The sequence below is a fragment of the Astatotilapia calliptera genome, chromosome 3, assembly GCF_900246225.1.
Source record: "Astatotilapia calliptera chromosome 3, fAstCal1.2, whole genome shotgun sequence".
In the NCBI taxonomy this organism is placed as follows: Eukaryota; Metazoa; Chordata; class Actinopteri; order Cichliformes; family Cichlidae; genus Astatotilapia; species Astatotilapia calliptera.
Genome location: NC_039304.1, coordinates 34,656,699 through 34,684,678, shown reverse-complemented (window position 1 = coordinate 34,684,678; position 27,980 = coordinate 34,656,699). Strand labels below are relative to the sequence as shown.

At 38.3% G+C, this 27,980-nt stretch overlaps 1 protein-coding gene across 5 annotated transcripts in view; it reads right to left on the bottom strand.

Moving 5' to 3' along the window:
• The window catches only part of LOC113019379 (protocadherin-15-like), a 248,355-nt gene that overhangs the window by 184,689 nt on the left and 35,686 nt on the right, over window positions 1-27,980 (bottom strand). For all 5 annotated transcript variants that reach the window (XM_026163064.1, XM_026163065.1, XM_026163062.1 and 2 more), the window contains exons 2-4: window positions 17,882-18,032; window positions 819-833; window positions 274-339 (exon numbers count right to left, since the gene is read on the bottom strand). In XM_026163064.1, coding sequence (XP_026018849.1) covers window positions 274-339; window positions 819-833; window positions 17,882-18,014 — 214 coding nt within the window. In that variant the 5' untranslated portion in view covers window positions 18,015-18,032. The remainder of the gene's footprint in view (window positions 1-273; window positions 340-818; window positions 834-17,881; window positions 18,033-27,980) is intronic.

Sequence of the window (27,980 nt, the reverse complement as noted above, 5' to 3'; positions counted from 1 at the left end):
ATAGAAAAACACAATAGCAGTTAGAACCTTTCATTAGTTCAAATTAGATGAGGCTTCAACTATGACCCAGTTGGCACAGAATATTTTAATGAGGGCACACCACATGCTATTCCAATCAGCGTCTTTTAAAGGTCAAGATTTTCAAACAGTGTTTGTCTAACATACGCTAAAAGGTAGTAATCATACTGAAGTGGTCGCCCATCACATCTTGAGTTTAGACCATTTTTAAAATCTCCTATGAAGCATTAAGCAAGAAAGAAAATAATACTTTACCGTTGGGGCTTTCTTCATCGATGGCAACTATGGTAGCAGGAGGACCCGAGCGGGAAAGTTTGCATTCTGGATAGAAAAACAGAGAAAAAAGAAACATGAAAAGGTACCATTAATACATTACTGAATATTGAGTTTCATTATTCAATTTCATTTTAAATGGTCCTCTAAGTACTATGTAGTACTTAGAGGACAGATCTTTTTTCTTTTCTTTTTACAGGGTTGCAGTACCATGTGTAAGAAAAGGTCTAAGGGCAACTCCACAGAGATTGAAAAGGAAAGCTTGGCAGACATAAACTGTTGCTTATGACCTCATTTTTCTTTTTACAGAGAGAGGAAATGATTCTGTAGCCCAGCCGAATTATATCGCGGGAATGAAAGGTGTATAAATAAGGTGAGGTGGAGTAAGAAAGGCAAGAACTGACAGTACAGAGACTGACAGACGTAGCCCACTATAACCATCTCTGTAAGGTTGGCAGGGGTTAATAAACTAGCACAGTGACTGAACACACAGTTAACAGAGAAAGAAAAAGGAGGAATGTTCTCACCCTCATATTGCCAGTCTGCATCAAGAGCCAGCCCCACCGCACCAGGAAGGAGAGAGAGGGGAAAAGAAAGGTAGCAGTGAACAGAGGAGAAGAAGAAAGAGAAATTAGGAGAAAATTTTCACTTAAGATCAGAATTAACTATCAGAACAAAGACAAAAGGTAAAGACAAGGGCGTCAAACATGAAATGCAGTAAGCAGGTTCAAAGATTTGAAGATGATAGCCAATTTCTGCCAATCTTTCTGAGCTTTTCCAACATCTCTCAGAGCCATCACCCACAATTTACTGTATTACTACGAGAAGAAATTATTTCAAAACTGGCCAGAAGCTAAAAACTGTCTCATTCAGAGGGAAAAGAGCACCGACATTCAAACATTCTCTTTCATCTATTTCCCTGTTCTTGTGAGATACAGTGAAAAAAAAAAGAACACCCACATTCACCTGACAAGCCGATATTACTGTACAGCTCTCGAGGATGGTTGGGAAAGTCCCAGAGGAAGGGTGGAAGATGGATATCTGCTCACCTAGAAAATAGACTTCATGGAACAATGATCACACTTTCTCTCTCTCGTACCCTCTTGCTCTACCTCTCCAGGATAAAGCATTACAACTGTGTGACATCAGCGATTATATCAGAAGTCGGTGATGTGGTGTGTTGTATTTTCATGTAGAATGAAGCTCCCAAATGGGAACTATTTGCCTGTTAACACAAATAGTTCATATTAGCGCATCTTTCTGCTAAAAATATCAGATTTCCAGTTTGTCATGAACGTTTTCTTTGTCCATACTGTAAAAATCCAACCACATCACTCACTCAAGAAAAAATCTATTCAAGACCTACTTAATAGATTGAGGCCTACTCAAACTGTCTTACTCTATAGTTCCTCAAAAACGGAATCTGGTCATGGTACAGGTGATAATCTCAAAGTCTTAATAGCTTTAGGAAACAGAAACATATTAAACCTTAATAAATGAATGCAAAAACACAACAACACAGATGCTCTCAGACAGCCACACTGCATGGCACAATTAAGCAATTAATAATCAATCATGTTCCGTGTCGGCAGACTACCTACAGCAGGATATTAAGGTAAACTAAAAATTGAAATGCTGAAATTAAATAAATTTAGCATGGTAAACCTAATATTCTAACTTTATTTCCTTTCTAAAGTAACTGAAACTGAATACATTGGATTAACTTGTACTATTATATTGGAGCAGCACTAACACATAGCGCACACATGTGCCGCCACTTACGTTTTAATTAAAAAAGTATGTAGCAAATGTTCAGTTTAGATGATGTTACAATAATGTGTTTAACTAATTTTTATATTAAGCTGACTAAATCCTGTGGAAGAGGTGAAGGAAAAACGTTGCAAACTGAGATGACTTTGAAATGAAAAGATGAACATAAAATGAAAGAATATATAAAGATCGAAATACTCAATCACTTTTCTTTCTCAATCTCTTTCATGTGTGCTTTAAATAAGTTGGCATAGTAAATAACTGTTGCTCTTCTTTTTTTTTTGCTTTGCTAATGGCAGATTAAAGACAAAGGTGAAATGTTAGCATCACCAGCTATCTCTGGTATTTCCACAGAGCCCCAGAACAAAACCAGTAAATAATTATGCACGACCTCACAAACATTCAGAAATAGAAAGAGAACATGCTAGCTGAAACAGAGCAGAAACACAAGTTTCAGTATTCACAATTACATTTATTACCATTTGCGGTTACAGTAAAATGATTGCTAATCCCTAGCATTGGAATGCTAATATCAAGTTAGCCTAGCTAGTTTAGTACTAGTAGATGGTTACTGTTGTTGTGGTACTGACTCCCAAGCTGTCTCATCCAACTACCACTACCATCTATGTGTTCTTCAATATAGAAAGCAGTACACCCTACGCAGACTGGTAGCTTGAGCAAATGGCTCATATTTTATGGTGTGTGGCTAACTCAACATAAATTTACACAATTTTTTGAGTCTGCTAATGGTCTTCATATGTACTGTTGCCGCATTCCATTTGTCTCAGGAGGAGGATGTCGGTGCTGGAAGTGACATCACTCTAGAGTTTAGTATATTGAAATAGTAAAGTTTCAAAAAAAGCTTTATTTATTCATTTTTACTCCTTAGGAAGGTAAAGCCATTTATACATCACTAGCAATACAGCACAATGCTTGTGTTTTTTTGCACTTAAATAAGCTGTCAAAGCATATGTAAATGCTCACTGCTCAACTCAGTGAAAAACAATTACTGCATGACGCCACAGAAAACATGGGTTTCAGAGCACAGTGTGTAAAGTGAAACAGCCTTATCAAATACCAGAGCCAGCTTGTCATTTTCCAAATCAGTAGGTTGCTTCTGCAAGATATAGGTTGCTCTGACTTAGTGGTTTGTAACTGTCATGCACACACTTAAACTCTGTGAGATACATAAATCTCTCTTTCTCCTGAGCCAAAATTACTACATTAAATTTGTGGACTTTCAATTCATCAACTTCAAAGAAAATGATATAAAAGTGGTATGAAACTCAATCTTAAGATACAATGAAGTTGTTCTGGGTTCATATGTTAGTTAAATTTAAATTCATCATCTCTCTATACCATATTGATAAAACACAATTGCTGCTTTATTTTCCCATTTTTTTCAATATTTCATGGGAAATGAAAAAAATCTTCCTTTACTGCACACAAGTAATAGTGTATAATATTACTTTTATGGGTTAGATAGCTAGATATTTAAAGCAAAAGACTTTGACACAGAAGAATAATCTTCTGTAACCCAAATATTTTTTATGCCTACATCATCCACAGTCCTGTTCATTTCTTGAAAAATACACATATTTCCCTGGATGTCAAGCTGTGTCATGGCTTCCAGGCAGGCTTTGAATGTTTCATTAGTTAACTCAGAAAATATTTTCTCCCTCAAACCAAATGATGTGTCTAGACATATTCATAAACTGTATGTGTTTTGATTGCAAGTCACTTGTGCAGCAATGGCCAGCATAATTATCTGGACACTTAAAGAGTAAGCGACCTAGTCCAATACAACTGCTCTTACACATAATTTAGAGTTTCACGAAGTTTAAGCATTTTCCGATTTTGCCGTTGTTGTCGAGAAGGCGACGGGCCACGATGTCCATGCCTTTTACCCCTCTGAAGCTTTTTTCTAGGGTGGATTTCAGGTTAGCAACCGAGAAAAGAGGATTGAGCGATGGAACAATAGTCACTAGTTACATCACACTCTCCCAGCTGGTGCATGAGGGTGTGCATGTGTGTGTGCGAACAGCAGATGACAGATGTGTATCTCCTGCCTCACTGCCTTTTTATCCTTCAGTGTAAGCTGATGCCCCTCATATATTACTAACCAGCCATTTGTTCTCCACGGGGCACCTCAGTTTCTCATTCTCTCTCTACCCACCGTCTCTCCTCTTCCCTGTCTACTCTAATTTGCCCTCCTCCTTTCTACCTGTCAGCCTGATTTCCCCCTCAAATAATAAAAATTAAACAGTATGAAACAGTAAACAGCCTGGGTTGTAAGTTAAAGTGGCAGATGAACATGATGAGATTTCCCCAGATGAAATGAGCGAAATCTTTTAAGGTCGTGCTAATTTAAAGTTTCTCTCAAGTGCAGTGAATTCTTCCAAAATAAATATTGATTAAAGCAAATTCTTCCAAGTGTTTGCACAAAGATGGAATGAATTTTGTTGCCACTCTGTTACCAGTTTCCAAATTAAATAATGCATTAAAGCAATCCTCTGTTTCACTGATGAAGAGTCACATTCACAGAAATTCAAATTCTCTGCTCTTTATTTCAAAAGGTCACAGGCATATTTTCACACCCATTAAAGTGGCTCACGAGACAGTTAGCGTTCTCAAGCATACAGGCGCTCATATCATATCCTGCAAGTATCTACTCATGTTCACCTTCAAAACTTTACCTGTGTATTTTTATTCTCTCATTGATATGTACTTGTCTTCCTATAAGCGCTCATAGAATCTTCTTTAAGGATACACTTTTGCTCTCATCTTTCAAAGTTTCTTGTAAAGAAATATATAATCACTGGAATGACTTTGTGCACGAGCAAGTGAATAAATCCATCTAATGCCAGCTTCCTGTCAAGCTGATGAAAAGCTCCACTGAGAACTGTGCAAGGGGAATTGGGGTGAAGCATTCAAGGTGCGGAGCTCATAAAAAAGACTTAAAACTTTAAAATTCAGACAATATCACAGGTAGTCACAGAAAAAAAAGAGAGAAAAGTTTAAATCCTTTCAGTTTTATCATCATCAAGCACGTCTTTATTTAAACTCGGGGCGTTTCAATCAATAACTCCTTTATTTATTATTCAAATGCAGTCCATCTAAATTTGGCAGTCACAATAAGCAGGTACAGGTTGCCAAGAGCGGCAGAGAAAAAACTGTCCCCATTAAGAACAAAGTTGACTAAGAAAAAACTGAGAGAGAAGTGACTTTGACTGTTAATGACCAAAGCAGTGATCCGCAGTCAAACCAGACTTGAGCTTGCAGAAAATGACTGTCATTGTTTTCAGTACATACAGAACCACAACCCAGCAACTGTCTCCATGGTACAAACATGGATGTTGCTTAGGACATGTTTTCCACAACTCCATGTGGACACTGACACCACTTTACACAGTTTAGACAATCTAACCCTGATGTCGGTCTGCCCCCACACACTCACGCATCCTAGAGTTACCATAAAATATACATGCTGAGGCCGTGACTCAGTGGGACACCTGGACAAGCCTAACTGTGGGATGCTCGCTGTGTGTGTCTATCTGGTTGGATACAGAATGAGTTACTCCACACTGAGAAGACAAAGTGCATTAATGTATTGATCTTGTATTATTGTCACTCAAGTAAAAGTAAAATTTGACATTCCTTAATAACAAACATAGTATTTTAATTATTGAGTTTTAGAGCCAAGCTTTGGATAACACCACGTTTCTCCATTTCCATTCTTTATTTACATTTCCAGTCAACCTTTATATCCATCTAGATATATGTGTGGCATAGCAGAGAACCATAGATCTGTTGGGAAAATAATGAAGCCTAGATGACCTGAAAGACACTAAATGTAAGAAATTAAGAGTTTTGATGGGACAATCATCTACGTCAGTGAGTTTGTAGGCCACACATGATACAAACAGACTTTGTCTTAAACCACTGTGTGTCTTGAAGTTTTGCAGACATGAATGCAGGGGAGTAAACTAAAACGCATTACCATAAGCTCACATAAAAAAAAGACCAAAAGAATTTCACAACGGCCAAGAAATCCAAATAGCAGCTATCTCTGGGTACACAATAGAGACACAGAGAAATGTGGACAACACAGCAAAGAATAAGGAGAGACTCAGACAGTATATACACAAGACAACAAAGGGAGAGGTAACAGATGAGGAATACAGCTGAAACCAATCAGGCACAAGGAGACAAAGCAAAAAAGGACAAGTCACGTAAAAGTACATACAAAGCTCCAGAGATGTGTGGATTTCAAAATAAAACAGAAAGCAAATAAACAGGGAAACACCTAACACAGAAGCAAACACTTTCCTTGAGCATTTGCAAAAGTAAAATAAAATGAAGGGTCTTCTTGCACCACCACCTTTGGAACTTCATAGTTAGTCGCCATGGATCGAATAAGATCTAGCTTTGAAATTTATTTATGAACCTGTTCTCTGATTTCAGCTAATCTCCATGTTTAGCCACACACATGTGTTAAGACAGCTTCTGAATATATAATTCGATAACAAATTAATAGTGTGTCTGCAGGAGTTTAATTCATGGCAAGAAGTCTGATGGTGTGGACTAACGTGACAGATTGCTGAGCCAAGGTTGCTTTCTTCCCAAATGACAGTGAAGAACACCACAGACATCCCTGATCTTTCAGAGCCATCACCTTGGCCTGCATCCATTTAAATAATTGATTCATTTCATCAGATGATGTTTCAGATTGGCTCTGTGAGTGAAGTATAGTCAGCTATCTTACAGGGTACTTGTTATTTATCTATGTTAATATAAAAAAAAACAAATCTTCACATTTTCACATACATATATAATCAGTTTTATTGCAGATGAGAACATCAATCCTTATGCATATCTGTAAAGTGAAAAGGAAGCTATAGTGAGCTATTAAAGCTACCTTAGCATAGCTACACACTGGAAACGAGGTATAATGGCTAATATAGCTCTATATAAAGGTTACAGATTAACCAATTCAGCACCTAGGCCAAACCTGATCGCAATGACAATTTTAGGCGATTATTGTAGTAAATATATGTTGACTTAATATCCAGTACTATACCAGATTAGTTGCAAAAAACAATTACATTTAAGGGTAGCACTGAGGAAGCAAAGTTTTCGATTTCTGGCAAATTGTTTTCCATCTGATTCTGCAATAGTTTCTTAAGCTTTTTAATCATTTTTTACCAGGCCATATTGAGAAAAAGCAGTGCTCATTTGAGAACGTTGTACTTGACTGCATTCCGCTTGTTACCATCTGTTATATATTTGCATGGCTTCTTTGCCTGAAGTATACAGAGTGAAAGGGAAAACCCAATGATGGTGAACTACAAAATATGCTGGAGTAATATGTGAACATACTGTGGCAATAAAGGCAAAGAAGCGTAATCTCAACAGACGCCTGGGTTGATCGGATATCTGAAAAAAAATATTGCTCTCTCAAAGGAGAGAGGAATTTGAAACTGCTTGATTGATGGCTACATAAGTTGAATCTGGCATACCAAAAATAGAAGGTAAACATTTTATGATAATACTGTCTCGTCTCATGAAAAAGACTGAAGTGTAATGGCTAATTTAACAAGAGAGGAGATTGAATAGCTTCATGTGGTGTGGAACTGTAAAAAAATATATATACCCAAAAAAATCTTCCAGAATATCTTTTTTGAGATACTTCAGAAAGATCTGCGTTGACTATCTCTATTAAATTGTCACTAAATAGAATAGCAGTGACCTTATAATATGTGTATAACATAACCACAGTATGTCTTTAGCCATGGTGTTCTAGACAGCTTGCAAGTTAAATTAGACATTCTTCTTGATGCAACTTACTTAATCTGCACAAAAGTCCTTTCAAGACCATTTAAAAGCACAGTGTTAAAATAAATGAAAATGGTAGAATAAGAAGCCCAGCTAATATGCTTGCCCATTTATTCTATCAAATGCTGTGTCATGGCTGCAGCACAGCACAAAGCATATATCAAATTGTTTTGCTACAGGACTGCCTGGCTGGCTGACAGGTTTGACTCCTAAAAATATACTACAAAATCTTTCAAACACAAAAACTGAGAGACATGGTTGTAAACGGCTGAAATACATGAGCGGGCAGAGTGGAGAAAGGCTGTTTTTTCTTTTTAAAGTTCTCCTGTGTCATGTTCTTTTTAAGCTTCCATCAGCAGGTACACCCATCTACAGTCCCTGGGGTCCAATTTCTCTCTGTCTTTACTCCTCTACCCAACCAGCCAGCCATTCATCCATCACCCGTCCTATCCATCCATCCTTTCTACCTGATCCATTCATCCATTGAGGACAGAGCAGGAACAGAGGGGACAAAATTGGTGAGGAGATTATTTCAGGGGAATAGAGAAGAGAAACGAAGGGGAGAATTGGTGGAGGAGGGTAGGCTGAAAGGGGAGAGAAAGGGGGCAGTTGTGATGAGCGGATTGATGGGGAGTAGTGATGAGAGGAAAGGGGAAAAAGGAGATGAGAGGAGTAAAAGGAGGGGATTGTCAAAGAAAGACACTGCAACCTTGTGTTAGATTGATGCATCTCTGGAGAAAACGGATTGTCGACCCACTTGAATTCGAAAAACGAAAAAAAAAAATGTATACACACAAAGACACGCATACGCACACACAGACTCAGTGCTGTAGGGATCACCACTTTGTCAGTGTGCTGGCTTATCCATTATTCCGCTTCCCCCCTTTCTCTTTCCCTATCTGCTTCAGTGTGTCAGGTCTGTTTGCAGCCAGTGCAGGGTTGAACACGGCTGACAGCAGTAGTGGCGATGATCGGACAGCAGTTAATCTGAAGACGCATAACGGAAATACATAAACACCTTCCCAGCACCCAAAATGCTTCTTGGGTAGCCTGCAACTGCACCAGGCTACGCACATTTCAATCTATAGATCCAGTTTGAATATTGACTATAGCTATGACTATACTATTAGCTGATGAAGTTAAAAAACAAAATAAAGGACTAGTTTGACATTTGTTCAATATGATCGACTGGTACAGAATCCACAGAGGTGATACTTCCGAAACACCTCCTACAGAATTCAGAGAGACATTCTTGAATACCTTGCCCAAGTCCATGAAGCACATAGTTGTGCTTCCACTCACCCTTAAATATCCTTGAGATGATAAAGGTCTACAACCACGACCAGGACAAAAACAGCATTTTTCCTCGTGACTCTGAGGTTGGACTACCAGATGGAGTCTCCTCTCCAGCACCCTGATGTAGACCTTCTTAGGGATTCCGAATAGTTTAACCCCCTTAAAGTCTCCATTGTTAGAGAGGGGAACCACTGTCAGTCTGCCAATTTGGAGGCATAGAGGCACCTATCGCTCAGTGTTCCAGAGGTGTCCAAACCAAGACAGCCCCACAACATCCAGAGCCTTAAGGCACTCATGACAAATGTCATCCACCCAGGAGTCTTGCCGCTAAGGAGTTGTTTAACTGCCTCAATACCACCTGATGGGTGAGACATCACCCTCATCCCTAGAGTCTGCTCCTTCTACGGAGGATGTGTCAGTGGGATTGAGTACATTCTCAAAGCCTTCCTTCCACTGCCTGACTAAAGTCAAGCAGCATCAAACCTCACCCATGCGAGAAGACCACTGGTTTTCCCTTCTGAGTCCTCTCATGATTTGCCAGAATTACTGGAAAACTGCTTCAAAGTTGAATGAAATCTTCATCCACTGGTATGTGTCAGCTGCTTGTGAAATCCAACAGACTAACCAGGGTCAATAGGACTCCGTCAACCTGACAGTTCCCTTTACTTTCAGTGTTCACTGTCTGGTTCAGGGATTAGCACAACATTTGCTCTCTGACTTATAATTTTGGATCTGTTGTCTTTTCTATGTTCACTTCAATGTTTCCCCCTTAATTTGAACTTTGAAATCTTTCAGTTCAGCAGAACTTTGAATATGTCCTTCAATAGTATGCTCTGCACATCCAAAGTGAAGTTCTCCATACTAAATATTATGTTATGTTTCTGTTGTATGTGTGAGTCAAGTGCAGATGATTTGGTAAACCTCACTGACTTATCATAATAAATAAGAATTGGGTATGTGGAAAGTAATATACAGGGATGGAGAGACAGCACTAAGGGGTAGTGCCAGTGGAATGATATAAGGAAAAAAAACAGCAATAAATGTTAGAGGGGTAAGGCTCCAAAAGCAAATGGAAAGGCAGAGAAAATATAATCTAGAGAAATACCAGTCTGCTTCAGAGATGGGATATGAGAAGAAAATGGTAGACAGGGAATAAGGGACAGATAAGCACAAAAAGAAGCTGATATAACAAAAGATGGAAGAGACATTCCCAAGCATCAAAGGAAAGCAGTAATAAATATTAAAATCACCTTGAAAACTCCACCCACGCACACTCACAAGGGAAAAATGTCTAACTAACAAATCAGTTTACGTCTGTCTGTGTATGTGTGTCCTTAGCTTAGCTTGACATCTCTTCGTCCCATCCACATCAAACTTGATGGATGTACTGCTAAGGACTTGAGTAAGTGCAGTGCCAAACATGAGGTGATTAGAATGAGGGGTAGCCTCATTTTGGTGGTCTCTTCCCTGCTGCTAGGCAAACAATCACCATTATCAAAAGCCTTATCATCAAAGGCAAATGTATGCTGTCATGACGCAATATATCAGTCCAGATCGTGTTATATGCTATGCTGCAATATCATATGTGACCATGATGTCACAGGATGAGTTTGAAAGAAGATCAAAGTGGATCATTTCAAAGAATAAGATGTCAGGATTAGAATTTTAGATTAATACAAGTTATTGGGACTGAAACAAGACCACATCCAAATAACGTATAAGACAGCCTGGGCTAATAAGTGTATTGAGGTCGCTGCAGTAGTATTATAAATCTTAAGTTTCGGTCTAATGTTACTTTGGATGGCAGAGGATTAGACAGGTATTTATTAAAGCACTTCAAAGTATGACCAATCAAATAGACATTAGTGAGTCTAATAAAACTGGGGTTGTGCTATTTAATTTGCAGTTATGCAGGCCAGAGTTTTAAAAACAGATATCATTAGTCTTGTAGCAATAGACAGGCAAGTACCCAAACAAGTCTTTCTTCAGCAGCAGGAGCGTTGTGCAAAGTTTAAACTAGTTTAAAGATGATTCACATTCACTTGCATCTAGTCCTCCACAACCAGGCATGGAATAATGCCATACAGGTGATATAAGGTGCTGATACATGGATGCATTGCTACCTTCCAAGAAAGGCAGCAATGCACTGACAAAATGCAACTGAGAATAAACAGCTAATAAACAAACTGATTGAAATGTGGCACCCAAGTTTAAAATGTTTTTGTGTCATGCAGCTAATGACAAAATGCCTAAAGAGAAGATGGTTCTTTGCTAAGTTGTCTGTTATGTGCACGTTATACCAAATAATTAGAAATTTTCAGGAGCAGGGTGGAGGAAACCTTTGAGGAGTGGAGCTATGGACATTATATTCATCTTTATTGAACAACAGTACAAGATCATGATGGTGACGTACAAACTGCATCCAAGAGAGAAACAGCCAAGTCATACTGCTATGGCAATACCAGCTCTTTCAATCCACACAGACAGCATGCTAGCACAAAGCTAGCAAAGAACACAGAGTCATTGGCTGAGTGCATGTCGACATTTCCAGAGTATGATCTTCAAGTGATGAGTAGCTAGGCTCCAAACATTGTAAAATTCATTTCTACCTGTTCCTGCTTCTATACTACAATCGCTTTTGAGACTCTTTGATCTAATTTTCAATTTTACTCCATGTTGTTAGTTTCGTGTTCATATGTATGCACTAATTATATTGTACATATTTTCATTAGGATACTTGGTAATTATGTGAAAGTGGTCATGATACGGAGTAATGCAAAAGTCATTCAACAAGTAACGACAAATTAAATTCTACTGTGAGTGCAATGAGTAATTACGTAACTTAAATACTCACTGCATTACTTTAAAGAACAATGACAAGTAATGAGTAATGCTTTACTTTCTTTTTAGTAATAACCTCAATATCAGTTTTATGTGGACAACACTGGTTCATTCGTTGAGATAGTTGCCTTTTTTACGCTTAAATGATTCATAGGTCGGTTTAACAAACAAAGAGAAACTTTGAAAGGCTTTTTGAAACTACTGCTCAACACCCAGTTTATTAGCATCATGACCAGAATTATAACAACGTCTGGCTCTGTAGAAGCCAAAAAATAAAGCAGTGAGGAGGGGTTTGGGACTTTTGCACAGTACCTTTATAAACAATCAAGGAAATGGCTTTTCAAACACTAGGCTACATTAATAGCTTAATATCTTTAGTGATTGATGTGTCGTGCTGGTTCGTGATACACAATCGGCAAATTTATTTATATCCTCACTTCTAATGCAACGTAGACCACACAGCTGTGAGTGTGGGTTCATTCACAGTGTGAGTGTCACCTCATGGTGAACTGTTAGTGAGTAGAAGCAGATTGTCACGCTCATGAAATTTTATGTCACATTTTTTTCCTAGAACATCTAAAAAGGTTTCTGGTATGACAAAGTTATCATAACAGGACAGGGTGAAGACAAAGGGGAAAAGCGGGATATCTAGTTGATTATGTACGGTGAAGTTTTCATTTTTTTAATTTACCATCCTGACATAGAGGTAATTACTCAGGTTCAGCAAAACAAATTAAAGTATTTAGTGTTTAGAAAAGAGCATGTTGACCATCAAGCTCAGTGTGTGACCACTTGAGCATAACATTTCAGCCTTTTTTGTTGGCTCTTGTTCACATGCGTTGATAAGTCACAGTCAATTAAAACAAACAGTGAAGCACCTATGCACATGCTAGCTTCAAATTAGTTCATAATCAGTCAAGTTAAAACTTCAATTAATGTTTCTCACTTGTCTCGCAGAGAAATTTTAGATGTGAATAAGCTGACAACGGCTAAAGTAAGCAATTTGTGTGCTACAAATCAAAATGATTTCAGCAATAAGTACTAAGATGTTATTAATTGGAGGTAGTGCCAAGTTTCTAGTGACGAAGACAAACAAGAGCATAAGAGTTTGGAGTAATTACAACTTTCAACAGCTTTGCCCGAAAGCTTGATTTGACTCATTGTATGTTTAATCATCTTGGGATTGAGGCTCATTAAAAATATACTGGTACACTTCTCACCCGGCAAACGAAAAGTGAGTAAATATATTCCTACCTAGGGAGCAAGGCTAATTAAAACAACCTAGTACCCTTGTCGTGTGATGGTCCAAAAAGTTAAAAGCAACCGCTCATCCTGGGACATGGGCTCATTAATAAAACACCAGCACTTGTGTCATAAGGGGACCATAACTGAGTAAAACATTGTCTGTCAAAAGGGTACCCAGGCTCATTAAAACATACTATTCTTGTTATAAGCAGTTCCACCAGGATAATGACCGGATCTGTAACTGAATCCAAGTAGGCATGTGTGGTAGGGTTGGACGATGTCTACCACATTGCAAGACTTTTATAAGTTACTCCTCCATTTGAGTGTGAGTAATCCTATAGTCACACTTGGAAAACTGGTGTTTGAGCCCACAGCACTACCAAATTATTGCAACTGTGTGCAATGACATTGCAGTATTCTTGCCTTTGAAATGGTTACTGCAAAGATGGGTAGCAGGTCTCTGACCACTCGCACTCTGTTGCTGTCTTCCAAAACAAATTTGGTCAGTCCTTTATCAATCAGATAAAGGACTGACCAATGAATGTAGCCATCAATGAATGGGATCAAGTTAGCAAGTGCATGCAATCTCTTTGTGATAATACAGAGATCAAATGTGATCATTTGACCACATACACTGGGATTCACTTAAATTCACTATATAAACTGTTTACAATCAGAGTCCAGCCAGAACCTCATAGACTTAAAGCAGTAATTCAGAAATTCTTCCACAAATAGTGACATAGTTGTTGCGAGAAGGAAACTTAACTACAAAATGACACAGGTACTCAGTAACTTTGCTTTGACTGCCATATACTGGCTGGCAACTTGTTGAGCCAAGTCCTCCTTTGCAAAGAGACATGTGCAAACCTTTGTATTTGCCATTTAATCTGTTGGAAAATGATTGCAATCAGTTTGATTTGGATGACAATTGTTTGCAGACATGTTCCCTCCCACCAGGTTACCTGCACAGGAACTACTTGCAATGGGTCTCTGACTGCAAAACAATTCAGTGCAATCATTGGCTAACCACCAACGTTTCCTAACTGAACAAAACTTGTTATATTTTTACTCTACTGTTACTGAGCTATAATATCTATAATATCTATATAGTAAATAAATAGATAGTGTGTTTGTTATAACATGGTATTTGTTCTGTGTTTTAATGGGATGAGCCAAATAAAATTAACATTAACACTCTTGATTGAGCCTTTAAAGATGCTGGATCTCATTTAACTTTGGGCATGTGTTACATAAGGATAACTTGTAAGGGGAAATGCACTTTTAAAACTTAGTTTGAAGCAAGATACCAAAATTGAGGCTAGTTTTTTTTTTTGTTTTAACATTTTGGCTGATCAGTGCACGTTCCCCTTCTATCTCTGCGCAGATGCATGGGCGCTCAAAGACGCTCACCTCTGACTAACACCCCTGTCACTTAAATGCCAACCAGATAAATCTCAAGGACTAAGAGTTAAATGGAATATTAATATTCAGATAAATCGAGCAGAAAGTCAAGAGAGTTTTACGCTGAGCTCTCCCATAGGTGATGACTTCATTTATCCTTCACCTTGCTTCAGCTTCCCCTAGGTTCAGAGAAATCAGAATGTGGATATTTTTTCAGCATTACAATAACTTGTAGGCAACTTTTCCCCTTTAGTTATTGCTCGTGTTAAACTCATTGGATATTACTGATATATTGTGAAGTGATAGAAGAGATACTCTTTATCACTTGGGCTGTAAAGCAAGTGATTTAAAGATTGAAACACCCACCAGGGCTGGACTGGGACAAAAAAAATCAGCCCGGGCATTTTGACTAGTGACCGGCCCACCATGGTATTATAGGAAAAGCCAAAGAGCCTTTATAATAAACTTAAACCTACACCATCCTCCCTATTCTGGTATTCTAAACAGTATTTAGCAAAAATATAAAACAACCTAATTAATAATTACATATACCTAACTAATAGGGTTGCCAACTCCCAGCAAAAAAAAAAGAAAAAAAAAGGGAACCACTCCCGTACCCTCTGCCTCAAGATGCTTAATTGACAAAACCGATTTTAATTTAATGCACGTATAAAACAAATGCACAGAAATCTATTATTTTTCTCCAGTAATTAAATGGATTGAACATCTTTCTTCAACAGAATAGCAGACTGCACAGATGGTACCTTCCCAAAGGAAAGAATACTATAACTTACTAGGGTATATACTAGACTTGATATTTACTGAATACAGTAATGGACTTCTATACATTTTACATCAGATGAAAACTTTGGTTGGAAGATTCAGATACATTCTAACAACAGCTGATCAAGCTTAAATGTGCTGCTGTTGTGTAGCGCGACCTCCGCTGGTTTCCTCTTTCTGGCGCAAGAGAAACGCCAATCAGCTGATCATTGATGAGTTTCATGATTGAATTAGCATCTTTCTAGCTGAAGTAGTACGGGACAAATTGCGTTCCTTTTCACCTCAACTATAAAGTTCGACCTCCTCGGCTGTAATTGGTTCAGCCCAGAGTCGATCATGACCAACTGGCCAATCCACCACATCATTTATACCGTTAAAAAAAGAAAAGAAAAAAAACCCCATCGGCCCATAAAAATGAAAAATCACGAGCGGCCCACTGGGTATGCCCGATGGCCAGTGCAGCCCTGACACCCACCTTAACATTTACATTGGAATCAATAGCATGTCTTTGGTTAGGTAGGCTATTCTGCTTTTGCTTCTTTTGTTTCTTCTTCTTGTATATTATTTGTAATTTCAATGAAACTTTCATATAAATGCAACTATTACATGACATTTACTAAATTAGTCCGTCTTTAAATCTGTCTGTAAACAAGACAAAGGACTTTAGGTGATGACCATATACATTTACAACATAAAGATCCCCATTAAATTGCTATTTCTAACTTTGAGCTTGTAATAGGTTGCAGTTTCACTGTGGTGGTTCACTGTCAGGTTTGCCTCCCCAACTTTTTTTGGAGTCTTGTGAGGTTTACTATCAACATTCTTATCCGTCATGCAGCGCCAACAGGGAGGTGTCTAATTAGTCCCAAATTCATTCTGCAGCATGACAATGGTCCCAAACATACAGCCAGAGTCATAAAGAACCATCTTCAGAGACAAGGAGTCCTGCAACAGATGGTATGGCCCCCGCAGAGCCCTGATCGTAACTTCATCATGGCATTCTGGGATTTCATAAATAGAGATGGCACGATACCACTTTTTTATGTCCGATACCGATACCGATATCATAAATTTGGATATCTGCCGATACCGATATGAATCCGATATAGTGTTTTTTAATCAACAAAACTGTTTTTTTTAAATATCTTGCTGCATTTTGTATAAGTTCATACTCAAGTTTAAAACAACAACTACACTAAAGCTATTCTGTTATACCTGTATGCAAAAAAAAATATTTCATAGTTCAGCAATACTGATCAATCTAATAAACTTAAACCTACACCATCCTCCCTATTCTGGTATTTTAAAGAGTACTTAGCGTAAATATTAAGCAACCTAACTAATAGGGTTCCAACTCCCAGCAACAACAAAAATAAATAAATAAAAAATAGGGAACCACCCCTCACCCTCCACCTCATGATGCTTAATCGACGTAATCAACCTTAATTTGATGCAGTGTGGAAAAAAATGCACAGAAATAAATTATTTTTCAAGAAATATTAAATAGATTCAGCCGCTCTATCACGTGATGCATACTGCTCCGACGTGCTAACGTTCTGAGGTGAGTTACGGCGTGTTGCAAGTTTTGTGAGGTGCTTTCGTGATATTTAATGGATCGGATTACATTTTTTATTTTTCTCCGATATCCGATCCAGTAATTTAGGTCAGTATCGGACCGATACCGATACATAATATCGGATCGGTCCATCTCTATTCATAAACAGACACGAGCAACTGAGATGAACTGTGGCAACTCCTCCAAGACTTTACCTGCTGGACACGTTGAACAACTGTGTTTACGTGTAAAACCCAAACACCAATAAAGCTATTACTTTTCCATATGCAGCCTCTTCAAACCACCATATTGGTATTTCAACAGCAGAAATATAGTTTGGTCTGCTGAACCAAGGTGCAATACAGTACTTTGAGCCATGACAATAATTCAGCAAAAAAGAAAAAGAAAAAAAATCATCATTATTTTATGCATAATTGAGATAAAAATTTACTTTTTTCAGGGTGAGCAGGGAGGACTATCGCTACATGGTACACTGCATGTAAGTCATAAAATCAAAAAGAATCAATAACCCACGAAGCGTGGCTTAAGCAGATGGTATTAATTCTGAAGTACTGGCAGAAATGGGTATAAAATGTAATATAAACAGGAAAAAAGCTGCAGTAGATGTTAGAATAAAAAGTAAAAGCGATTACATTCAAGATCCCCAGACAAGACCTTGTCACACATGAAATCATGAAAGAATAAAAAATCCTGCACTTTACTACCTAAAATAAGCCTTGACTCAAAAAAGTCATGCACAGTGCTGATATTAAAGCAGACTGAAGTACTGAATGAGACAAAACAAAGAGACAAAGTGGAGAGGGAGGACAGTGATCAGGACATGCAAAGAGAAACTCGCTTTACCTTCCGTGTCTTGGCCAAGGCAGGTTGATAGCATCAGCAGATACAGGACTCCCATTCCTGTTACACTTGACCATTTGCACCAGCCCCATGACAGCGGCCCCGTTAAGCGCATTCTAACCATCTTCACCACCATGCTTCACCAAGCATCCAGCTGGGCGAACAGAGAGAGACAGAGCAGACAGTTAGTCCCAATCAACTGATTCACTTTTAGCTGTGCAGTGTGCAACATTGAAAGCAGCAGCATAAAAACATCTGGTGGCCTCACTCATTGGAAAATAGAGAAGAAAAAAAAAATTCAAGTAAATTGCAGGTGTTGCCTTTATGTAATGCCTGACCCGTACCCAGGGTCTCAGTGAAATGCAATCTGGAAGCATATTTAGAGATTCTCTCCACAACTAAAAGAAACAGGCAGCAGGCAAAAGGAGTTGCAGAGCATTTGATTGCAAGTCTTCTGAGAGAGCAGAGAGACTCTGCAGAGGGTTATGGATATGGTTAAGCTTAGATTAATGTAATGTGAAAAACACTTCACCTGCAATCTACTCCCTTGCATTTGAATCTCAGCTTACCAAGTTTGACTTCTTGGAAATGGATGCACCGATTTCCCATCCCTTCAGTAGAAAAAGACACTTTCCATATTGACATCGCCCTCCATTACATCCCTATGGGTGAGACATCATCCCAATCCAAAGCTCAGATATCATTTAATATTCGTTTTGTGTCTGTACCTCACAGCCACTTCGTGGCAATCTAACATCTTTGATCAATCGTTGTGCTCGTGCATGAAAGCAAATGATTGTTTCACAGGGATTGCCGCCACAATGGGAAATATAGAAACCTGTGGATGATGAGAGGAAAGGAAATATTTTTGTGCAGTGTAAAATGCCAGTGGTGCTAACAACATTTCAGATCTTGCGGTGGAAAATGTGCCACATTTGAAATGCTCCACAGAAGAGCGGAGAGATATATTAAGCTGGCGTGCATGCAGTCTTGTCTGTGTGTGTGCATGTGTGTGAGTGTGTTTTAACCACTTAGGATGAGATTCATTAAATGTCATAGTGAGAACACAGAGATGAAGGGGAAAAAGTTTCTTTGAAGTTAAAGAAACATTTGTATACTGTCTGACTCTGTGTGTACATATCTATTAATTGGTCTTGGATTGGTTTGTAGCAGCATCATTTAAAGTGAGTTCAGTTAAGTACAAGGAAAAACATCTTTCAGTCACTCACGATACTGACACACAACTCTACATTAATCTAAACACTCTCAGTCAAGGGTGAGCCACACCTAAGCTCTCTTATGTATGATCTAAGGTCTGGTAACTGTCTGTTAATGTTCAAACCCTTGCAATTTTAGCTTTTAATTGAACGCAGTTCCTACAAATCAGATAGATATTTGTTAAATGTCACGGCTTAAACACAGAGCTGAGTACAAGGGAAATTCAAAATAGCACTCATAATATCAAATCAAGCACCTCCATGCTGTGCTTTCATCTTTCTATCAGAGCTGTAGTGTTTTTCTGCACAAGGTTTCAGTTACTTACATCTGTAGCTACAGAGGACGAGTCAAGCGCCGACACTGACGGTGTCTCTTGTTAAAAGTTCATTTCTCCCAATCATGGAATTCAATTACGTGAAATATTCGAGATAGTGAACTATAATATGCAAGCACCTTACCCTTGTTTCATTCTTTATCTGCTTAGTTTTGCAGTCACACTGAGAACATTATTTAATCTGCATAAAAAATTAACCTGAGCAGGACCTTAATATACTGATACTGAACTCAACTAGGCTTATTCAGTTAGGATAACATTAACTGCTCCTCATCATGCAAAATCTGCTGTCTGTTTAATTAGAGACTAATTTATGAATCTCCCGTGGCAGAAATTCCTGTGACAGAGTCAAATTACTTTTGCCCAACCCTCTGAGTGGAGATAAAGTTGGCTGACAATGAAAATAAAACTGTGATATTCCACCAAACCTCTGAGGGGAAACTCTGTAGTGACTGGGACTTGAACTAAGAGCAGCTTTATTTAACAAGTGCCTCTTAGACTAAATGATTCTCATAACCGAGTATGACATATTAATAACAAGTTTTTCCAGCTCTACGCGCGTACGTTTCCAGCTTTAGAAATGACAGTGTCACAGCAAGCCTGCAGGAATCTTAAAGCTCCTTGGATATTGTAGAGACATGCTGTCTCAACAGAGAAAGGATGTCTCAGCTTCAGAAGAGGGAGCCAGAACAATGCCCCAGGGCCCAGAAGGTAAAAGCAGCCCAGTATTAAGCGGGCACTACCACACTGCAAAGAATGCATATATTTGCTGTCAAGTCCTGGATCTTCTTGGGAGCCAGAGCTGAACTTTATGTAGTTTACATTTTCCTTATGAACTGAATTTTAGCTGCACATATTTACTCAATTATTCCAAACTCCACTAATTAAAAATAAGCGGAGCTTCTGAAAAGTTTTGCTGGCACTGGTCGTGCTGGAAAGTGTATTACTGTATGTGTGGGATCGCTTTTATGGCAACAAGTGTCTTTTAGCAGCATTTTAAGTGTTTAACAAGCCAAAGCAAAAAAAAAAAAGTTGCGTAAAAGAAGAAGAGAGCGGAATGAATGCACTGTCAGGACTTTAGATTGGAGTGGTTGTGTCAATGAATTTGCCGAGCATAAGGTCGAAAAATGAAGTACTGATGGGTGAGCAGTTCGTCTTTCTGCTTTTGTAAAGAATTCATGTGTGGAAAAACTGTAAAAGATCTAGAAGTTGATCCACTGGAAATGATTCTTGAATGAAAGATTCGATAATGAGGGATTCGCTTGTTTGGAAGGTTACCCCATCCGGTCAGTCTGTGGGGACCTGTGGTTAATGGGCTTCTCCATTTTTTCCCCCCATGCCTGTAGACATCACAGTTGTCTTTCTGTTACTTTAGCAAGTTGCATTTACTCCAGTGTGATGTGGTGGTATGTCAGCCCCGGGGCCAGTCACGGAGGTGTTAGGCCTGTGGGCAGTTGGGTCTAATTTTTATGAGTCCTAAATGTTTCAAAACTTTGAGTGCACATCTGACACACATCATTGTTTTCATCCTGTACATTGACACAGTGCCTCTTTCTATTAAATATGCAGACATTTTCAGAGCTTCTCCCCCTTCTAACATGAACCACCCAGATCAATCAAAGTTTGAACCAAAACTGCAAGCGAGGCAGCTGTTTATTCTTTTCTTTTTTTTTTTTAAAGGGCCAAACAAAATTATGCCAGTGTGTTACATAATGACATACAGAAGTCACCGATAGAGGGTGAGAGTCTAAACAATGCAAACTAGCCAGGACTGTTTGGACACGAAGGAACCTTTATAGTGGAATTTCAGCTGTGCAACTGTGTTTAGCTATTAAAAATCCTATAAAATGCATAACAAAACTGAAAACCAAGCAATCAAGTGAGCACACTAATAAACTATAGTGTCAGTTACTCAGAAAACATCCACAAAGTAAAATAAGCTAAAGGAGATAAGTTGCTAAGCGACTGTCTTGATAGATTTTATGTGTGTATTTATGAATTGATTCATTGCACTTAAATACATACTGCACAATGTGATTAACTGAATCAATTAATCATATTCTGCAGCTAAATTGTGTGGCGGTTTGCACTGTGCATAACAAAATGCCAGCTCACTTTGCTGCTGTTAGTGGTGCTAGCGCTAGCAGGCTTTTCTTCTTTGCATCCATGCCCTTCTGCTCAATGTAGTGTTGCATTGTTCAGATTACAAGAGAGAATATGGCAGTTTACTCTACCACAGCCAAAATACAGGAGTTGGCTATCTGTGTCCTTTCATAAATAGCCATGTTACAGTCATAGCTAATGCTTGTGTTTTATGTTTTTGTATAGTTGCTAAAAGCAACTGTGAATAATTATTTAGCCGGTTAGCTCCATTAGCTCCCTGTTAGTAACCACTATCTTCAAAGCAGTCTCTTCCTCCTCTTTGCCTGCTTAGATCAGCTCTCCTTTCACCTTGCTTGTTTACAACCTTCCATCACGAAGCGAGCTGCTGCTGTTTGCTGGGACTAGAGGCAGTTTGCTGAGTAACATCTTACAACTGATAGTTTATTGCCATTAACAATAATAAAATATGATACCAGCAAGTATTTCTGGTGCTGACTAGTAAGAGAAGGAATGCTCTAATCATCTGCTTGCATTCACCCTTAAAAATCATGGCATCATTCATTAAAGCTGATTAACCTCCTTAGGGAAGCATGGATGTCATATTATGATCCTGATAAAACACCAAAGAGCTCAAAAGGTGAGTTTGAAGTGTATTTAAATGACAAATGAAACACAAAACATAATTTGTCAGAGTTATAAAGTATTAGTGGATTTTTTTTTCAACATAATTGGGTCAATTTTATATCATAAATTTAATCCTTTTTCCCAATAATCAACCACAGGTGATGCTATATTCAAGGTTCTCAAATAACCTTAACTCCTAACTCCTAGCAAAATCCCATGATGCATATTTAATTTGTACATTGAGCAACTACAAGCATACAGATATCCTAAAGCGTACAGGCTAAATATGTCATGGCATTTATTATGGACATGATGTGTATAAGCATAGCAGATACAGTATGCAAATGAAATTTAGATGTATTTTGAATAATAGCTGTCATCAGTTTCCTCTAAAAATGGTTTAAAAAATAAAACGTGCTTCAGGGTCAAGATGTTACTTTCGATTAAGTATGTAGCCACTCAACAACAATTATTTTAATTGTCACACAAACAATAATGAGTCACAGTTGCCTTTGAAGCCCAGTCACCCTTTGAAGTGAGACTCTCATAAGTTAAAATCACTGAGTTCATAACCTCAAACCTTAACAACCATGGCAGTATTAATCGTAGGTATAGATTTGTGCTTTATTAGACGTCATATTAAAAAGATGAACTCTGACTTTGAGGTCAAGGTCAATGAGATTAGGTGATAAAACTGTGGTATCAGTTCGAAAACCCGGCGTCACCTTGTACTCAAGTTATCGCATTGACAAACTTGGGTGAGTAAGTGCTTAGGGGACAGTAGGAAGGAAAAACACCCTTTTAACAGGAAGAGGTAGAAGCAGGGTCAGGGAGGGGCGGTCATCTGCCGGCACAGCGTGTGGGTGAAGGAAGGAATGTTCCATGAATCATTCGGACATTAAAAATCCACCTAAGACATGAGCCAGTGCTCTGTCTACACAACATGACAGAAAACTTCATAAAGAGCCCATTTCAGATGGTATCTTTTGCATAGCCTATCACAAAGACACATAATTTGCTCAGATTTCTTTAGTTGAATCTATGAAAAATGTCAAAGATATCAAAGTTTGACAGGCACAAAACAGTATTTTTGCACCAACAAGATGATTCCCAAAGCGCTATCAGCCAAAAATCTGCCTTATATACTGGATTTCCACTTTTGTTTGCCCATGTTCCAATAAATTGCTGCACCTATTTCACATTCTCCTAGAAAACAGAAATGAAGGGGCTCAAAAGTTTTTTTTACAGTACTGTATTATCAACAGACATTTGTAATCAATAAATACTGATTTAATCAGAAGGTCTTTTGTTGATTCACTAAGCCTAAATGTCTACGCTGAATATGCAAACAAGATGGGGAAGTTCATCTGAATGAAAGCTCGCCTCAGTAAAAGAATATTACACTGTGCTTCTGCCAAGCAATATGACCCCAGCTTCCTGATTAAGTGTAGATCAATCACAATTAAAGAGATACAGACAGAAAATCCCAGCAGCTTTAATCAGAATTATCAGGCTTGAAAACACTGACAGGCTGTGCCACTTATTTTAAAGTGATATTGATAAAGTTAATGTGTCCCAAATTTGCCATCCACTTTAATAAATGCTAAATTTATGTTTAATTACAGAAAAAAAGGGAAAAAAAGGCTTGGAAATCATTATTTGTATCCATATGGCGAACTTAAATAGGACACACTTAAAAAAGAAGTCTAAGAGTGCAGAAGTTATTTTATGCCAGTTGGCTTTCCTGGTTGAATAAATATAACTTTGCTTTATCAGTGCTACAGTCAATTATACATGCAAACATGTGTTTTAGAGATTTAACGGTGGAATATTTGATCATAGAGCTAAAAACAAGGATTCTTTTTGCATCATGCATGACACAGAATATTTGATAACAGTTACTGAATGCACCTTTGCATTATAATCACACAGTACTAACACAGTGTTAATACCTGGCCTGCAGTCCACATCAAAACACTGCACTTGTTTTTTGCATAACTAGTTAATACACCAAAGTATACATTTTTTGGTTTATTTTAAGAGAAATGTGCCACATAGATGTTAGCTATATTGTGTCAAAGCTCATTTTTAATGCTTGTTCCTTGTAAGTGGTTGCCAGCGTTGTGCTAGTTGATGTAATAAAAGACGTCAGTACCAGACAATTACAGGGAATTAAAACAATGTTGCCCAGTCAGACAGCTAGACAGATATATCACAAAAAAATCAATTTAAGAACAGCAACAATCCATCTAAGGAATTTCTTGTATCAATAAAAACACATTTTCATATACATTTTTGGACTCATCTCTGTGAAAAAAGAAGTTCTGGATCACAACTGTGAGACTCTTTCTGTGTGTGCATGTCTGTGTTGGGCTGAGTCGCTGCCTCATGTTTAATTCCCTAAAGTTGACAGAGCACTCTGGCAGACAATAGTAGGCCATGTTGTAAGCGTCAGTAACCAGGATGAAGTGTATTAGGGCTGAAGGCGCTTCTCCTCTGGTGGAACTTCAAAAACTTTTATTCCTCCAGAGAGGAGCGGAAATACACCCAGAAGAGAGCGAGCGAGCGCGAGAGAGACTCAGACAAAGGAAACGAAGAGGAAACGTGGAAATGCAGTGGAAACAGAAAAAGGAAACGGAGAAAACAGAGAACAAGAGGAGGGGTGGGTGGAGGGGGGGGGGGGGTGGTGGCAACAAGAGATTACTTAAGGAAAAAGGAAGCAAGAAAAAAAGAAGGAGACTTTGTCCATGTCAGTACTACACAGACAGAAGAAAAGAGAAAATAGGAAAGAGCCAGAGTCTGCGCCCTGAACTTTAAAGGTGACTGCTTTGATTCAAAGGTTTGCTTAATACCTTGATTTTTTTTTCCATTTAGAGTTTCCATTATTCTGATGCATTTCCAAACCACTCTTTATCTGAACAATCAGTTACTGAACCAGCCTGCTTTAACCACGTATTGAGTGCTCCAAATGGTTACATTGCATTAGCAACCACAGCACATAGCTAATTAGCAATATTACATAATGGCTTTGTTTAAAGTGTTGCATTTCATCCTGTTTTTACACCAACGCAAAACCTACTTCTATTAAAAAAAAAAGGTTAAATTTACCGCATTGCTTCAATAGGACACGTTAACAGACAATCCTGCTGCTTTTATGCCTCCCTGTCAGAACCTGATATTAACCAAGCAACCGAGAAGAGCATAAGTTATGACAATGATTCGTTTATAGCATCCTAAATAGCTAAAGCAGTTATCTAGATTAGTTATTTGTAGAAAATCAATAAATACATTTATGTGCAGCTATAATATATCTGAACAAGGTTAACCAAGCAAAAATTTGGATCCTGAATCACCATCGACTTCTAGTCTTTTCTCAGCATCTTGTCATGATTGACAAAAATACTTCCAAAGAGTCCAATATAGTTCTTAAACATCACCTTTGGTGTCCTTTTTATATTTTTTAGTAAGCAAAAGCTTCTATACAAGAATTGTCTTCTACCTTTTTTATTGATTCGTTTAAACTTTCTTTAAAAAAAAGGAATAATAACATGGAAATACACTTAAGTGATGACTCAAACCCACAATTTTGAGTCCAACATTTTTCCTAAACCCTTGAAGTTTCTGTCGTCGTACCGTGACCAGTTTTGACCATAGAGATGATGTCAGGGTTTAATTTATGTGCTCCTTAAAACTCCTTATCAAATCTTCAGTAGATGGGCAGTTTCAAAGGCATTAAAATACTGGTGCATGGGACACTGTGAGCTTTTAAAAGCTCAGCTTAAAGGTGTGCTATAAATGATTTATGCTAATAAAAGTCTGTAAAAGGCACAATGACAACTGACTAGTTTTGTGAACTCAACAAGGGAAACAGCAAAGTGGCATTTTGGAAAGACAGGTGCCCATAAGACGCATTAAAGGCCTAGACCTGGGAGTCGATACATCACATGTTAACAAGAGGATACTGATCGCAGGGTGGGGAGGAAATAAGTAGAGGGTATAGCCAACATATTGGAAGGATAAAGAAGATAATAAGGTAGAAACAATGGCAAACAAAAAAGTTAAGGGCCCTAAAAACAAGCGAACAAATGAAACAGACAAGCTCTGGATTGGAAAAAACGAAAATTTGGGCTTTAAACAGATGCAATATTGATAGATAACATGTGTTTTGTTAAAAAATAGTAATATAAAGAAGCTACGTAAGTTAACCTGAAACAATAGGAGAAAATAGAGACGATGACATGCTGTCTCAAGTTGTTCAGCTCCTTTTTTGTTTGTGATCAGCTTCTTGTCGCTGCGTGTGACTGATGAGAGGTTCTCGCTGTCACTCTGACTGACTGTATATGTGTGTGCGCAGAAAAAGACAACAAATCAAAATATTTTCCTTTAGCTGTCATGACCGACATCTGACTATGTCTTTTCTGTCAGTCCGTCTGTTTTGCCTGCCTGTGTTGCTTGTGTAAGTGTGCGTCTGTCTGTTTCTTTTTTCAGTGTTCTGTTTGCTTTGTATCTTTCACAGTTTCTATGCTGCCAAGACAAGAAATTTCCCTCTTATTTTCTGTTCCAACAGATGGCTGACAGCCTTACTGAGCAACTTACTGTGGGGTTTACTGTCAGGCTCAAGTGTGCTGGACAGAGAGCAAAATGATCCGCGACTCGTTGCTTGTAGGATGGTCTGTAACAGAGCCGTGGTGACAGGACGGCAAAACACAAAGCACGGTGACGTTTTTTTTTTTTTTCCCCAAATCCTATTGACTCAATAGGATTTCGTTTTTGTGTATCATTCAGTGTTTAAGTGGACTTTGAAACATAAAACAAAAGAGTAGCTTCCAATAATTCTGCACACGTAGACAACATTTAGAGTCTGCTTTTTGTTCCTTGCATAAGCTTGTATAATTCTATCAAATGAAGTCTAGAGAACACATATAGATGAGATTTACAGTAATACGTGCCCCTGCATTTGGAGTTTGAACAGCCATTAAACCACTTCGGTGGGATTGCAACATGCTGATTAGGGATATAATGCAGCAGCATCAGAGAGCACACACACACACACACACACACACACACATATCCACAGTGTTGACTAGGCTCATACTGTTCTGCCAATCTCAGCAAGTGTCACAGGGACAGGCGGCACCTGCTAGTGTGAAGAAATGGTAGCCAAATAACATCATTTCCCTTGCTGCGCCCAAGTGGACAGAGAAAAATATTTAGTAAGAGACAGAAAGTAAGCACATATTTTCAAACTGTTTTTAAAGCCTCTGGTCTTAATGCTAAGGTTCTGAATTGATAGTTTTCAATAAGTGAAAAAGAGTTTCAGAACAAGAAGAAACAAAAACTCCCAGATAAAGGAAGGTGCAAATATATATATATATATATATATATATATATATATATATATATATATATATATATATATATATATATATATATATATATAAGAATGCAACCTAAGGAACTTGGAAAGAAAAGAATCTGGACTTCTTTAAGTTTCCTTGAAGACGTTTCACCTCTCATCCGAGAAGCTTCTTCAGTTCTAAGAGTAATTGGTGAAGAGTCGCAGATTTTAAGCCCTATGGGAGTGTCCCCAGCAGGGTCATGAACGCCCTATTGATCCTCTACCTAATCACATGAGCTAAGGTGTGAAAACGGGTGTAGGTCACAATCAGCCAAGGTTTTGGGTAAACCCATTATGAAATCTGGCCCCACCCTAACACGTGATTTCCTGAGGTCAGATGGCCCAGGATGTGAGTGGGCGTAAGCCACCGCCTCTGTTCAAAGAGGGCCATTCACAGTGGACATGGATGGCTTCTTTCACTCCTC